The following is a 13,793-nucleotide window of genomic DNA, read 5'->3' on the forward strand; positions in this document are numbered from 1 at the left end:
AGAATGATTATAGGGCACTTTCAAAGGGATTTTTGTTTTGTTTGATGCAGCAAACAGTCTTTCTCTCCAATGAGCAGGCTGCTGGGAAACTCTGGGAGTTGAAGACTACCTATTTTAAAGTTGCCAAAGTTGAGAAACTGCTATAGATTGGGCTGATGAACTAGTTTGAGGATGTTTATTTTCTTCCTTATTTACATAATCCTGACCAACAAAAAGTAGTTGCTGGATCTTAATCTCTGAGTAGTCAAAGTGTACTTTCAGAGGCATTCATAAATTCCTGTTGCTTTTTGTCAGAATGACAAAGCAGGAATCTTATTCCTCACCAGAAGGATACTTTTAAAACTCTGCATTCCGGTAAGATCACACCAGAAAGCCAAAAGATCCTGGCTGAGTGTGTAGGGCTGCAGGATGTTTTAGTCTGAAAAGTCCAGGCAATTTATCTTTGAAAGAAGGTTCTGAATGAACTGTTCTTCAGACAGCCTGCCCATACCTAGCCCCTTGAATTATATCTGTCTATTCCCACCTTTAGCCTCTGTTTTTCAACTTTTTGATCCTTGTTGATCCTATACTGGAAATGAGCTTCTAGAAGAGATGGAGTTCCAGTTAAATAAACTAGCAGTTTAGTCTTTCTCAAATTCGGAGAAGTATGTATTTCAATGTAAGAAATATTATACAATTCCATAAACAATTTATGCAAGTGTATGTGTTGGATGGGTTGGACACAACTTCACAACTAACAACAACAACAATAACAACAACAACAACGTGTTCGTTTTAGTAATGCAGTAACTTATTTGAACCATGCAATTGTCCCCACACAACCTGAGTGCATTTTGGCATGGTGGTGGAATTATATAAAATTCCATATAGTTAAAATAATTAAAATAATTGTGATTATTTAACATGCATTGTTTATGTTGAAATCATAATTAGTCTCTTTCATATCATTTTTAATCTCCAATAAATGACACAGTGAATATTTTTTTATTTATTTCTTGAATAAACATTGATGGCATTATCAGGAATTAAATATAATAGCTTCACTGGTTGTTAGTTTACCAGAATTAGGTTGTTACATTGTGTTCTTAGCTCTCTCTCTCTCTCTCTCTCTCTCTCTCTCTGTGTGTGTGTGTGTGTGTGTGTGTGTCTGCAATTGACTAAGAAGCACAAAGAAGTTAAGTGATGTACTGCAGGAATGATTCAAACACCTCTGCAGCCAAAATACTAATTATTTTATCAGAGCGGTTCTATTTTAACTTCAGAAGGACAGCAGATTCTAGGAGAACATTACTTTCCCCAGCAGATCAGCTTTACAAAATGACTTCATCTAAAAAACGCATAGCTCAGAAGGCACACAAAGCATAGATCAAAAGTAGGACCTAAAGAAGCCGACTGGTTAAGCAAACTATATTTTGATTCAGCAAGGTAATTTCAGCTGTTAAAAATTGCTAAGTTGTGCAGTTTTCATAACAATACAAACTAAGAAAAGAGTTGAAAAAGCAGTATGCACGTTCACTCTTGTAAATCATAGGTAACACAAATCTGCAAGGACAGGTAGATTTACTATAACCGGGCAATAACTCAGCATTTGATATGATATTTGTAGATGGGGCAAAGAGAGCAACCAAAAAACTTTATAAGAACAAAAAGTTAATTATCAATGTTTACTTATTGGATGTTTTAAGAGCACTCTAGGAAATAGGCAACAGGGTCAATATATACAGTATATTAAAAGCATTTTAAAAACACAATAATATTAAAGTAAATTAATATTAATATTATTTTTTGGGATAAGTATTGGCTCAAACATCCTTTCCCCATCCCTATTCAATATTCTAATGATAAATATTTTGCCCCAAATGCATCTGGGACAGGCTGAGTTAAAAATTACTGTTGCAGAAACAGGAAATAAACACCAATTTAATCAACTTTTAGTCCTCTAAAAGAGCAATTAGTGTCATAGCCCATGCTTATATCTGTTTGATGTAATCTGATTCATGTATAAATTGTTATCACAAAAATGTCTTTTTATCTATCTATTTATCTATTATTGTTTGTCTCTTGTTGATGTTTCTTGGAAATGGGGCTATCTTTTTGGATCAAATTTAAATAATGAAATATTTCCATGGTGGCAGAGATTTCATACGTAGTGCATTATATTTTCAGTTCAAATAGCCTAATTGAGCTACAGTATATCATTTAGACACCAATCAACAATTTCTATTAAAATTTTGGCATTGTCTTTCTTACTTGTCTTTATAGGCAGTTATGTTTGCCCCATTTTAAGATATTCTTCATTAGAACTAAAGAAAATATGAAACGTTTAGTACAGATAACACTCTTATTTTAGTAACTCATCAACTTCTTTTAAAATACAGCAAATGATATCTTTCTCCCATTATCTCATCTCTTATGTATAAATAAATCTTTAAAATCTTTAAAATTATTCAGTTTTGGCTAGCATCAATCCAATATGGGTTACCAGAAGTAACATATTCATTTTAACCTTGATAAAAATCATCATTATATTTCTTCCTTTTATTTTTAGCATTCTTGATGTTCAGTTTTTTCAAATAAAACCTGTTTTCTTTCCAATCTGTATTGATCATATAATACTTAAAGATGCAGCTATCTCTTTCTTCCTGATTACACAAAGTCACTGAATGAAGTCACTGGTCAGTACAGGTTAGCCATAGTATGCCAGTGATATTCAGTTATACATCACAACCCTTGGCCATTATAGCAGTGTTGTTGAAACACTATGTTAGTATCTGGAGGATCATTCTAGATGCTATATAATAGACTCAAACTCAACTAGCAAGACTGAATGGGTACAGATTTAGTGGCTATTGAGGTCCACTGAATTTCCATCTTTGATTTTGGATGAGCTGTTACTATTCTAGTCAGATCTAATATTCAATTTGAGGGTCCTCTTATATTCATGACTGCTATTTGAAGAGCACATGGTAGCTGTGACTTGGAGATCCTTTTCACAATTCCATCTCCAACTGTACTGTTCTAGGAAGACTTAATCATAATCACTCTTACCTTAGTCACCAACTTGTCTGATTTATTACAATGCTACACTAAACTATATTACACTAAAGACCACTCAGAAGCTATAGCTGGTCTAGAAACTGATGCTGTTAAATACTTACCAGAAACAGGATGATGATGATGATTGGTTGCAGAGTCAACTAAATGTTTAGAGTGGCTATGGCATTTTTATCCACTATTGAATCCTGGACAAGGACCTGAGACAGGCAGATGATGTTAAAGATATTCTGCAAGATGTAGGCTGTTCCAAGTAAAGCTGCTCATTTTACCTCTATTTGGGGTTTTTTGTACTTTTGTATTCCAGATTTTTTTATTCAATTATTCTATCTTCAAGTGCTTGTCTGCTTAAATTTCCAGAGCACTTTAGTTTGTTTACCTTGTCTATTTTGTTGTCCCACCATTTGTTACTTGCAGAGAAATGGTATTTCTTGAAGATCTTATTGCCATTTTGTCATGTTGTAGCTTGTAGTCAGTCTATATCAGAGGTGTCAAACTGGCGGCCTGTGTGGCAGATGCATCACATGCAGGCCACTCCCACCACGACTTTGCAAATGGAAAAAACATCATGACATGTCATGTGACATCATGTGAAGTCATGTGACATGATCAAGTTTGACACATGTAGTTTATATGATTTTGCAACAGCTAACTAGGTGATCCACTATTTCTTCAGCTTCTTTGCAAAGGCAACATCTTTTGTCTGTTGATGTCTTCTAAATTCTGGCTTTGTATACAGTTGTTCTTAATTCTTAGTCTTGTGTTGTTGATACTGTGGAGTCATTATGGCATATCTCAGTGCGCTCATATAATAATGCTGCTCCATGAACTGCACTGTTTACCAACATACTTCTGGATGCAATTTAAAGTTGCCTATAAATCACTTCAAGGTACAGGACCTGGGTTATTTGCAACACTGCCTCTCTCTGATTACTTCACCCAGCCAATAAGCTCTGACACAGTGGGCATATTCCAATCTTGTCATTCAAGCAATGTCATCTGGCAGGAAATGTGCCTTCTCTTTCATTACACCTGCTCTCTGGAATATCATTCCTGAAATCCAGATGGCTCCAACCCTACCTGCCTTTCAGAAGGCTCTTAAGATGCTGTTTTCCCCCCAAGGGTGCTATTTTGGGAGATTCTATATTTATTGCTTTTAGGTTTTATGAAGTTGCATTTGGAGTATGGTTTCATTTTTGATGTTTTCTTGACTTCTAAAGGTTTCTTTGTGGCTATTCATTTTTTATTTATATACATAGAGCCGAGGTGGTGCAATGGTTAGGGTGCAGTACTGCAAGCCACTTCAGCTGACTTATCTGCAGTTCAGCAGTTCTAATCTCACCGGCTCAAGGTTGACTTATCCTTCCATCCTTCTGAGGTGGGTGAAATGAGGACCCTGACTGTGGGGGCGATATGCTGACTCTGTAAACCGCTTAGAGAGGGCTAAAAGCCCTATGAAGTGGTATATAAGTCTAACTGCTATTACTATTGCTATTGCTACACTGACCTTGATTCTAAGATTAGATGACTGTATAACTGGGCTTAATAAATAATATTGATTTATAATAAATAGTGTATGATTTTCTACTTTTTGACCATAAATGGTAGCTAGCAGTATACAAATGTAATGAATAATATATAAAGTATTTCTGACACCATACAATTGCATAGCAGCTTTATAAGAAAATAAGCACACCTTTGTAATTACAAACATTAAGTTTCCTTCCTATTTGAGTGCAACATTACACTTCAAAGTTTATAACTTGAACACAGCTATACTTTTAATAATTCTCCTCTGGAGCAGAAAAAAGTATTATGCTTTGCTGATAAATTCAGTAGGAGTAGAGTTTGATTCAGAGATGTTTTATCCGGTCACACCAAAAGTTAATCAACATGAAACAACAAAAAGTAGATGGCTGCAGCTGTGTTTATTTTTCATTTAATTATTATGCATTGATTGAAAAGGCAAAAGATAATTGCTCATCAGCCTCTTTAAAAAAAATCCATTGGGTGGTAAACTACCTGTTCTACAGTTTCCAGTTGATTATTTTATACCCTACAAACTCTTGTTTCTATATATGAAGACAGTCACTAATATCATGATTTTTGTAGAAAGTCAACTTAACAAACACTGATTACCCAAGAAGGGTGAACGTATGCATGAGAAATACCATATAGTTTTATTAAGAATTATGTCCCATTATCATTAACTCCCACTGATTGACAAATACATGTAACAAGGGCAGGACCTGAATACAGGTTGCATTTCTCTATTATGTTAAGTCAGAATTTTGACTTAGCACAAAGAGCCAGTACTGCTGCATGCACTTAAGCAATCTCATTAGGTTTTTGCTGCAAATGGGAATAATTAACAAACATAATGGAAGTATTTTCTAAGATTTTGTTTTTACTTTAAATTGAAATTCCTGCCTTTTCTGTCCAAAACAAATCAAAAACTTTGGATGGCAAGTATAATCTAAGGAATCTAATTTTGCCTTAGGGAAGGATTCATATGTGGCAATGAACAATTAATGGTACTTCTGCAGCTTCTATTTTCTCTAGCAGGAGAAGCACAGCAGGGCTTATTAAGGAATATATAGTAACGCACTACTATTTCAAGCAAGATTAAGTTTTGAAAAATTCTGAATTGTTGTGCAAACTCAAAGTATGGAAAAAATCAATGACCAGAATCTCTACTATAGATCAGAGGTGAGTTCCTGCCAATTCGGCCTGGTTCGGCCAAATCGGTAGTGAAATTCAGATTTGGGTCACAGAACCGGCGACGACCCAGGCCTGTCATGCCCCCAAACCGGTTCCCTCGCTGCTGCTTGGCCACTGCCATTTTGGATTTTAGTGAACTGTGCATGCGCAGTTCACTGTAAATTGTTCTGTGAATGCATGCAGAATAATTTACATTGAATAGCATATGCACGCAGAATGCATCTGGTGCATTGGGATTGTGAACCAGCAGTAATGCTGGCAGCAACCCACCCCTGCTACAAACTCAGACTACTGTTTACAAAGGTACAATTGTATCATCCAAATTTCCTGGAATGTTTGACAAACTAAAGATTAAAACTATGAAATACAGGAGGGAAATCAAATAAGCTTCAGAACACAACCTCCTGATCTATATATGTAAATATAATAGTGGGTACTTTCAGGTAGACTCGCCTTCAAACTTTTAATATGTTTAGGGCTTGAAAGGTTAATACTAGTTATTTTAATTGGTTCTGGAAATAGATTGAGGAATATGACAAAGAACTGACATAATATGATTGTGAGACAACATCAGATCATAGAAATGGATTTATTTTTTTCAGTAAGACTCAAATATGCATTACTATGTTTGACTACGTCAAACAATTATGATGCATACTGCATGTAAAGTTTTAAAAGCATGTACCAAGAAAAGTACTCAGTTCTGGAAATGGTCCAATACCTTTTGGCTATAAACACATAATAGATATTTAAATTGTCAAATTCAGCCAAATACTGAGCACAGTCATGCCTCTGATGATACACCATTCTAGAATAAAATTCAGCATGTTTTAATCAAGCATATTCATGTAATATACAGGATGTGGGGTGGGTTTTTTTTTTTTTACTTCATAGCAGCTTTCGAGTATAATCACTCATTTTAATATAGCAATAAAAGATATTCCTAAAGTTCATATTTCTCATCATATTCATTTTACTCACTACTCATGTCCAACATACTATCAGAGGACAGAATGTGTACAAACCGGTAGTGATGGCGGTGGGAGGCTCCGCCTACCTGCCCGGACTCTTCTGTGTAGAAGCACTGTGCACATGCGTGAGTGAGCGCATGAGCGAACCTGTAATAAAAAAATGGAAACCCACCACTCCTATGTAACTAAAGAAAAACAGTGGGTTCAATATATTTCACTTTCCATATAGTGACTGGAAATATATTAAAGATACTACAGTAAAAACATATACACATATACAAATTCCTTCTTTAGGAGAAAAACCATAAATGTATAATGTGAGATGTTACAATTGAAGAATATCTATGAAGTGTTCCATATTAATCTCTAGTGATTGACCCTTTCTCCCCAAATTATAGTTGGAATATGAACATTTCATTCTCCTTCCCTTAACATGTACTCACAAGCTTCAAAAGCTAAAATCCACAATATTAATTACCTAAAGCCAGGCCTATCACATCTTTGAATTATGCTACAAGAAACAACATAAAATGTTTTCTATCCCAAATAGGCATTTTATCCACATTCTACAACTTTCCTTTATACTGGAGTTACTAATCATAATAATCAGTGTATAATACATAGGTAATTAGACAACACAGAGATTATTCTTCATTTTAATTTCACTTAAAGATGCTTGTAATAATTTTAAAGGTGTGATTACTGGGGATGTGAATCTATAAGAGTGTGTGTGTGTGTCTGTGTGTGTGTCTGTGTGTGTGTGTGTGTACGTGCCAGTGGTGGGTTCTGGATCCCGTTGCAACTGGTACGGTTACAACGGGGCCCGGGGTCCTCCACATGAACGTGTGTGGCACGCACATGCATCTTACCATCCAGCGATGCCTCTGCAAGCCCCCATGATGCTCCAGCTGCTCGGCAAAGCATCACGCAGGCGCTGTATGTGCCATGCGCAAGCGCTGTATGCACCATGTGCATGTATGGAAGCGCCAAAGGGTTTAAAGACAGGTAAGGAGCGCGGGCAGGCGGGTGGACCCTCTGGAGCACCATACCAGAATGTCCCCGGTGCTCCGGGCAGGTTCCGGTATGCCCGTACTGGGGCGTACCGCCTGCAACCCACCACTGGTGCGTGCAGACATGCTAAGTTGTTAACAGTAGATGTGAAACAGACTGTAAAATGCAACAATAAGGAAACTCTACCTTAAGTTACCTTCAGGTAATATGTGTGGCCTAAAAATTAAATAAATAAATAAATAAACAGAAAGTATTGATGATCAAGGTGACTATTTTGACAATGAAAATCAAGTAAATAATTGGAAGTAATACATACAGTAAATGTAAAGAGCACAGCAATTCAGATTAGTAAACAAAGGATGCTTTGTGAGGGTCATGCTTTAGAGAGGACATACTTCCTGTAATTGTTGATATCTCCTTAAAGAAACCATGCCTTTTTCTAGTTTCACAGGATAGTTGGGTGCTCCCAGAAAAATACAGGTTTGAATTAAGGAATTAGCAACAGTGTACAATGACTCTCTTTCATGTGAGCCAGGAAAGGGTCTAATTTCTTTAAATATGTACTAAGAGGTGAAACAGGGGTGTCTCCTCTACAGAGCATTTTCCCCTTTGGATCTGATTTGCAATATATTCCTACATAAATAGCAAAAAACAAAAACCTAGAACAAGGAGATAATTACTGCAAAGTTAGTAAAGATGGGAAAATATATGAAGAAATTTTAAAAAGTTGAAATGCTGGAATGAAAGTGGTGGTTGGTATGTTTCTGCAAGAATATTCAATGCTTGTGGGGGAGAAAGTGAAAATAGCTATACTTTAACTGTGTTTCAGCCCACTTTGTTGTATGCCGTGAAAAACAAAAGGAAGCTAGATGTGAGTGGACTGGGGTATTCAAGTAATGTATGAGATAAAACAAGATAAGACAGGGTAAAGAATGAATGTATGCTGAATGAAAGCAGATTGAATGCAAAACTGAGTGACCAGCACTAAAGACATACTGTAAGTCAAAATGATTTAGTGACATAAAATGTTGAATGAAGATTGAATCACAAAACAAATTGTTCAAGAGAGAGTGTGGTTGAGACGAAGGAGAACACAGAGGTATTTTGGATGAAGTTAATAAAAAAGATTGAGGTGAGAAGTGTAAAAAAGCCATATATGGATACGATCAAAATATGATCAAAACAAGCATGCTTGTAAGAATAAAAAGGCATGGGAAAAGGCAGTGAATGGTTTTGGTGTAAACTATTTATTTATTTATTTTATTTAGTTTGTCACTCATATACAAGATAACAGGAATAAGAATAAACATGAATAAGAACACAGGAAATGGATACAATTAAATGGGGACAGTAGGACAGGGATGTTAGGCACACTGGGGCACTTATGCACGCCCCTACTAAATGAATCTATATTTCTTTTTCTTACTCTTAAAAATAGTAAGTACCAGTGAAAACAAACTATACTGTTAAAACTGCAGTTTTATTCACAGGTATTTAGCACTCTCTTCCATTCACCTAAATTTATTTATTTTTAGATATTTCTATGTTGGGCTATAAAAGATATTTTTAGTTTTCAAAGCTAATCCAACAGAGGTATTTAAACTTTCAAGCATATACATTATTCTGTATGTATATACCTTTGAGAAGGAAATAATATATATTTAAGCTTTAATGAAATTGCTAATGAGACACATATTAATGAACAGCATAAGTGTAGGGCTGTTGCAATCTTTTATGTAAATTGTGCACCACCGGGGGCACCATCTGAAGGAGGATGCCAATAGCAACGTAAAAAAAAAACCAACCCAATGTTTATAATGATGGTTCAGGGCACTTTGGCACAGCAAAAATATTTTTAAAAAATAAATTAAATTTATACACAAGGGCAGCTTGCATGCCAGCAGCATCCTTATCTATGGAATTGCTTGCTTTCACTCCCTTGCATTTTGTGTAGAAAGCAGTTTAAAGGACATAGAATAACTCCATTCCATGTTGATACATAAAAAAGGGAATATTCACAATGTCTAAGAAAAATTCAGATGAAAGATCTGCTGCATGAAAATTATCACCTTTAAAGCGGACATTGAAAAAAAACCCCAGAGAATATCTAATATAAAAATAGTACCACAGCACTAAACTAGTCATTCTCTATTACCAAGCTTAATTGTTTTGGTCACATTTTGGACCATGTACTTAATATGGTTTATTCATATTATCACTTTTTAAGTACTAGCATTATGTTTAAAGAAGCACCAGACGTTTCTACCAGGAGTTAATTTTCAAGTTTTGTGACCTTTGTTGCAGCTACCTGGTCTTGACACTTTAAGCCAATGCAATAAAAGAATACCAGAAACCATGCAGTCTAATGCAAACAACCACACCTTTGGGAAATAGTTCAGAACTGTATGAATAAACAAAAGCATATATTACTCACTCACTCAAAATTGGTTACGTCCATGGAAATTAAACTTTCAAACTGAATAGTAATAATGAACTGTTCCCCAAGATTATCCTTTCTTTAAACTTCTGTTGACAAGTACAGTCAATCTTTATTTGAATGCATGCTTTTGTACTTAAGCAATCAGTATAAGAGTTATTGAAATGAATTAGGATAATGTTTTTTTTTTCATTTTCATCTGAACAAGTCCTATTGGCTGGCATTCTGAAGTTAGCAATTGTACAGACTATGATTTCTAGTTTAACATTGCAGAATCAACTATCAAAGCACAGGCCTACTTTTATTAGCTTATCAAACACTCTGCCAGCTCTACATTTAAATCTTCAAAATGTTTTCTAAATACTCTGAATCATAATGAGAATTCCATTTACTGAGAAAGTGCAGCCTTTCATACAAGTAAATATGTTTAATGACTGATCCTTTTATATATTACAGCATCACTTGTGTTTTCAGTAAATGGATACAATTTTGTCTGCTTTACCCTATTATTATTATTTGTTAGCCTCGCCAAGCTACAGTACCAATTGCAGAAATTTCTTCCCAGCAATTATCTCACGAAAGCAGCCAGATTTAAAAGCCCTCTGCTTCTGCATATCAAGGTAAAAGGCAAGAAGTACATTTCAGAAAAGAAATATTGGAGGAAAGTGTATCAAAAATGAAACCACTTGAAAAAGTCAGCTATAAAAAAATCAGAGGACTAATTCCAATGTGATCAAATGAGTTTCATTAGCAAAAAGCTATCTAGTCTCCTAACTTATATGTGTAGCTATATTTTTCCTTTTCTTTTGGTCATACAGTATATGCAGTTCTGGTTTCTCTAGTCTGGGATAAAAGTGATGCATTCAACAACAAAATCTTTTTCAATTGAGGACAGGCAGTCCTCAACTTACAACAGTTCATTTAGTGGCTTATAATCATTGTTCACAGTTACAACCTTTGGAACATCTCCATGGTGATATAATCAAAATTCAGATGCTTGGTAACTTGCTCGTATTTGTGATGACTGCAGAGTCCCAGGGTCATGTGCTCACCTTTTGCGACCTTCTGACAAGCAAAGTCAATGGGGAACCCAGATTCACGTAACAACCGTGTAACTAATTTAACGACTGCAATGATTCATTTAACAACTATAACAAGAAAGGTCATAAAATGGGGCAAAACTCGTTTAACAAATGTTTCACTTAACAATTTTGGGCTCAATTGTGGTCATATGTCGAGGACTCCCTGTATCTACAAGTCAACTATAAAACCTGGTAACTATACAAATACATCCATGCAGTTTCTTGGCAACATTTTCAGAATTGGTTTGCCACTGCCTTCTTCCTAGGCTGGCCCAAATCCCACACATTGATTACTGTATCAAACTTGGTTTCTACCATCACTGTACATATTGAACATAAACTATTTCTTACTTCAATATTAGTGACTTGATTTTGTCACTTATTTTAGGAGAAAATTGTCCTTAATATGGGATAAGTTGTCAAAATTGATTTTATATTACTTACTACATTCGGTGAGTTGTATGCTTGCTTCTCTACCACACAGAACCAAAGTGACCTAGTTTATATATAACATTAGGTGCTAATGTCTGAGTTTGCATATCCTTCTGATCCAATCTAAGAATTGTTATTATAGTTTAGTTGTATGTGTAAACTTGTCCAAGATAATTTGTAGTGGTTTATCAGAAGAAATTCTACTGGATATTGGAAAAATAGATTGTAAAAGGTTTGATATTGGAACCAATTACCTCAAAAAGTGGTAGACTTTATTGAATATGTTCAAACAGAACCTAGATAGACATCTGTCACAAATATTTTATTTGGATTTGGACACTAAGAAGGGGGGGTGTCTTGATTGCTTAATTGATTCACTTATTAAACACATTCATACTGTCCCAATTCAATCATAGACATAATTTATAGCAATAAAACATTGTATATAAGGGGAAAATGCATTAAAAATAAAATACCCACAAAAAGCTAGATTATATTTAAAATGAATCAAATCAATTTCAACTGTGCTATTAATTCCAAATACAAAATAAACAAGAATAACTTTTAAACTACTTTGTAAACTACTCAAATGTCACCTTTCTTCAAACAAATACAGCAGCCCAATGAGGAAACCTAATGAAATTGTTAATTTCATTTCTTTTGTACATATATTCACAGAGACAAAATAATATAAATAAATATAACTAATATAAAATACAAGGGTAATAACTGGGCATTGCTCTAGCTAGGCGAGATTGACTGAAACAAGTTAATGATTACTAAAATAAGCCACATTTATTCAATTATTTTTTCTAAATCTGAATCCAGGCTCAAGATTGTGCATTAATCTTGTATGTGTATTAGGGAACAGGATCCATAGAAATCAACACTAACGTATCTAAATCAACAAATGTAAGATAAGTTGCCAATCTGCCATTATATATACTTTCACCCTCATATCTTTGGAATGACTCTGAGGTATCTATAATAATAAAACAAAATTTATTCATTTATTTGTAAAATTTATTTGCTGCCCATCATACCACAGGGTAACTCTGGGCAGATTAAAATCTTAAAAAGATAAAACTATACAAAGCCTAAAAGACATAAATAAAATAAAGATCTAATAACTGAGCCCCAATTTAAAAATGGGGAGAAAGGGAGTAAATTGAGAAGCGGGGGAGGTTGGATTTGCTATTAATGTATCAAAAACCCCATGTGAAACCCCTCTGTTAGAAGCATATGACAGAGCCAGGGTTTTAAGCTCTTGCAGAAGATTAGCCAACCTCCATCTGGAGGGGCAAGATGTTCCAAAGAGCAGGAATTATATTTTGATATTTTTAGATATCACCATATTTTAACTGCAACCTTTTATTATGTATTATGGCTAGTCATCTTTGCCGCATACATATTTTGAAATGTGGAAATGATGAATATGCTACATTAATCTGCAATAATTCTATCAGCCTCGTACATGCTGAAATCCTCAAAATTGTACTGAAAAGAAATGACAAATAAAAGATCGTGACTTGACACCTGCAACAAAGGGCTCCACAAATAGAGGGTCTCAATATTTTTTTAAGCTAATATTTGATTTTAAAACTATAAAAAACTTCATACCTCTTCCACTTCTGCCGACAAATCTTAGATCGTTGAATCTTGCTACTTGATTCTTCATGGCAGCAGTAGCATTTCTGAGTTCTGCAGAGTAGTTTTCATCATTTCCAGCCATAACTGTGACCAAAGTCCCATCAGGGACATCTCCTAATGCAACCACCTAAAAAAGTAAATGAAAAAATACTAAGTTTCTTTTAAATAATTTGAGTGTATAAACTGTTAAAAAATGAAAATGAATTAGAACCACTTTGCACAAAATAAATATATAGAGATGCAGGAGAAATCAACTAAGCAAAGTTCATTTTGGGCCAAGTGCAATGTGGTTTAAGTTATGCCTAGCATTACAATCAATATATTAACACATTATTGTGTTAATGATTCAGCAGATAGCACTGCATACTAGATGTAGCTCAAGAAAGAAGCATCCTTATTGTGTAGTCTCCATTTATATAATTTAATTTAAACAAA

The 13,793-nt window shown here is 34.8% G+C and overlaps 1 protein-coding gene across 1 annotated transcript in view; it reads right to left on the minus strand.

Annotated features, from left to right (window-relative positions):
• Window positions 1-13,793, minus strand: part of RUNX1 (RUNX family transcription factor 1) — a 93,423-nt gene that overhangs the window by 70,830 nt on the left and 8,800 nt on the right. The window contains exon 2 of the mRNA XM_032220312.1: window positions 13,329-13,485. Coding sequence (XP_032076203.1) covers window positions 13,329-13,485 — 157 coding nt within the window. The remainder of the gene's footprint in view (window positions 1-13,328; window positions 13,486-13,793) is intronic.

Source organism: Thamnophis elegans, chromosome 6 (genome assembly GCF_009769535.1).
Source record: "Thamnophis elegans isolate rThaEle1 chromosome 6, rThaEle1.pri, whole genome shotgun sequence".
NCBI lineage: Eukaryota > Metazoa > Chordata > Lepidosauria > Squamata > Colubridae > Thamnophis > Thamnophis elegans.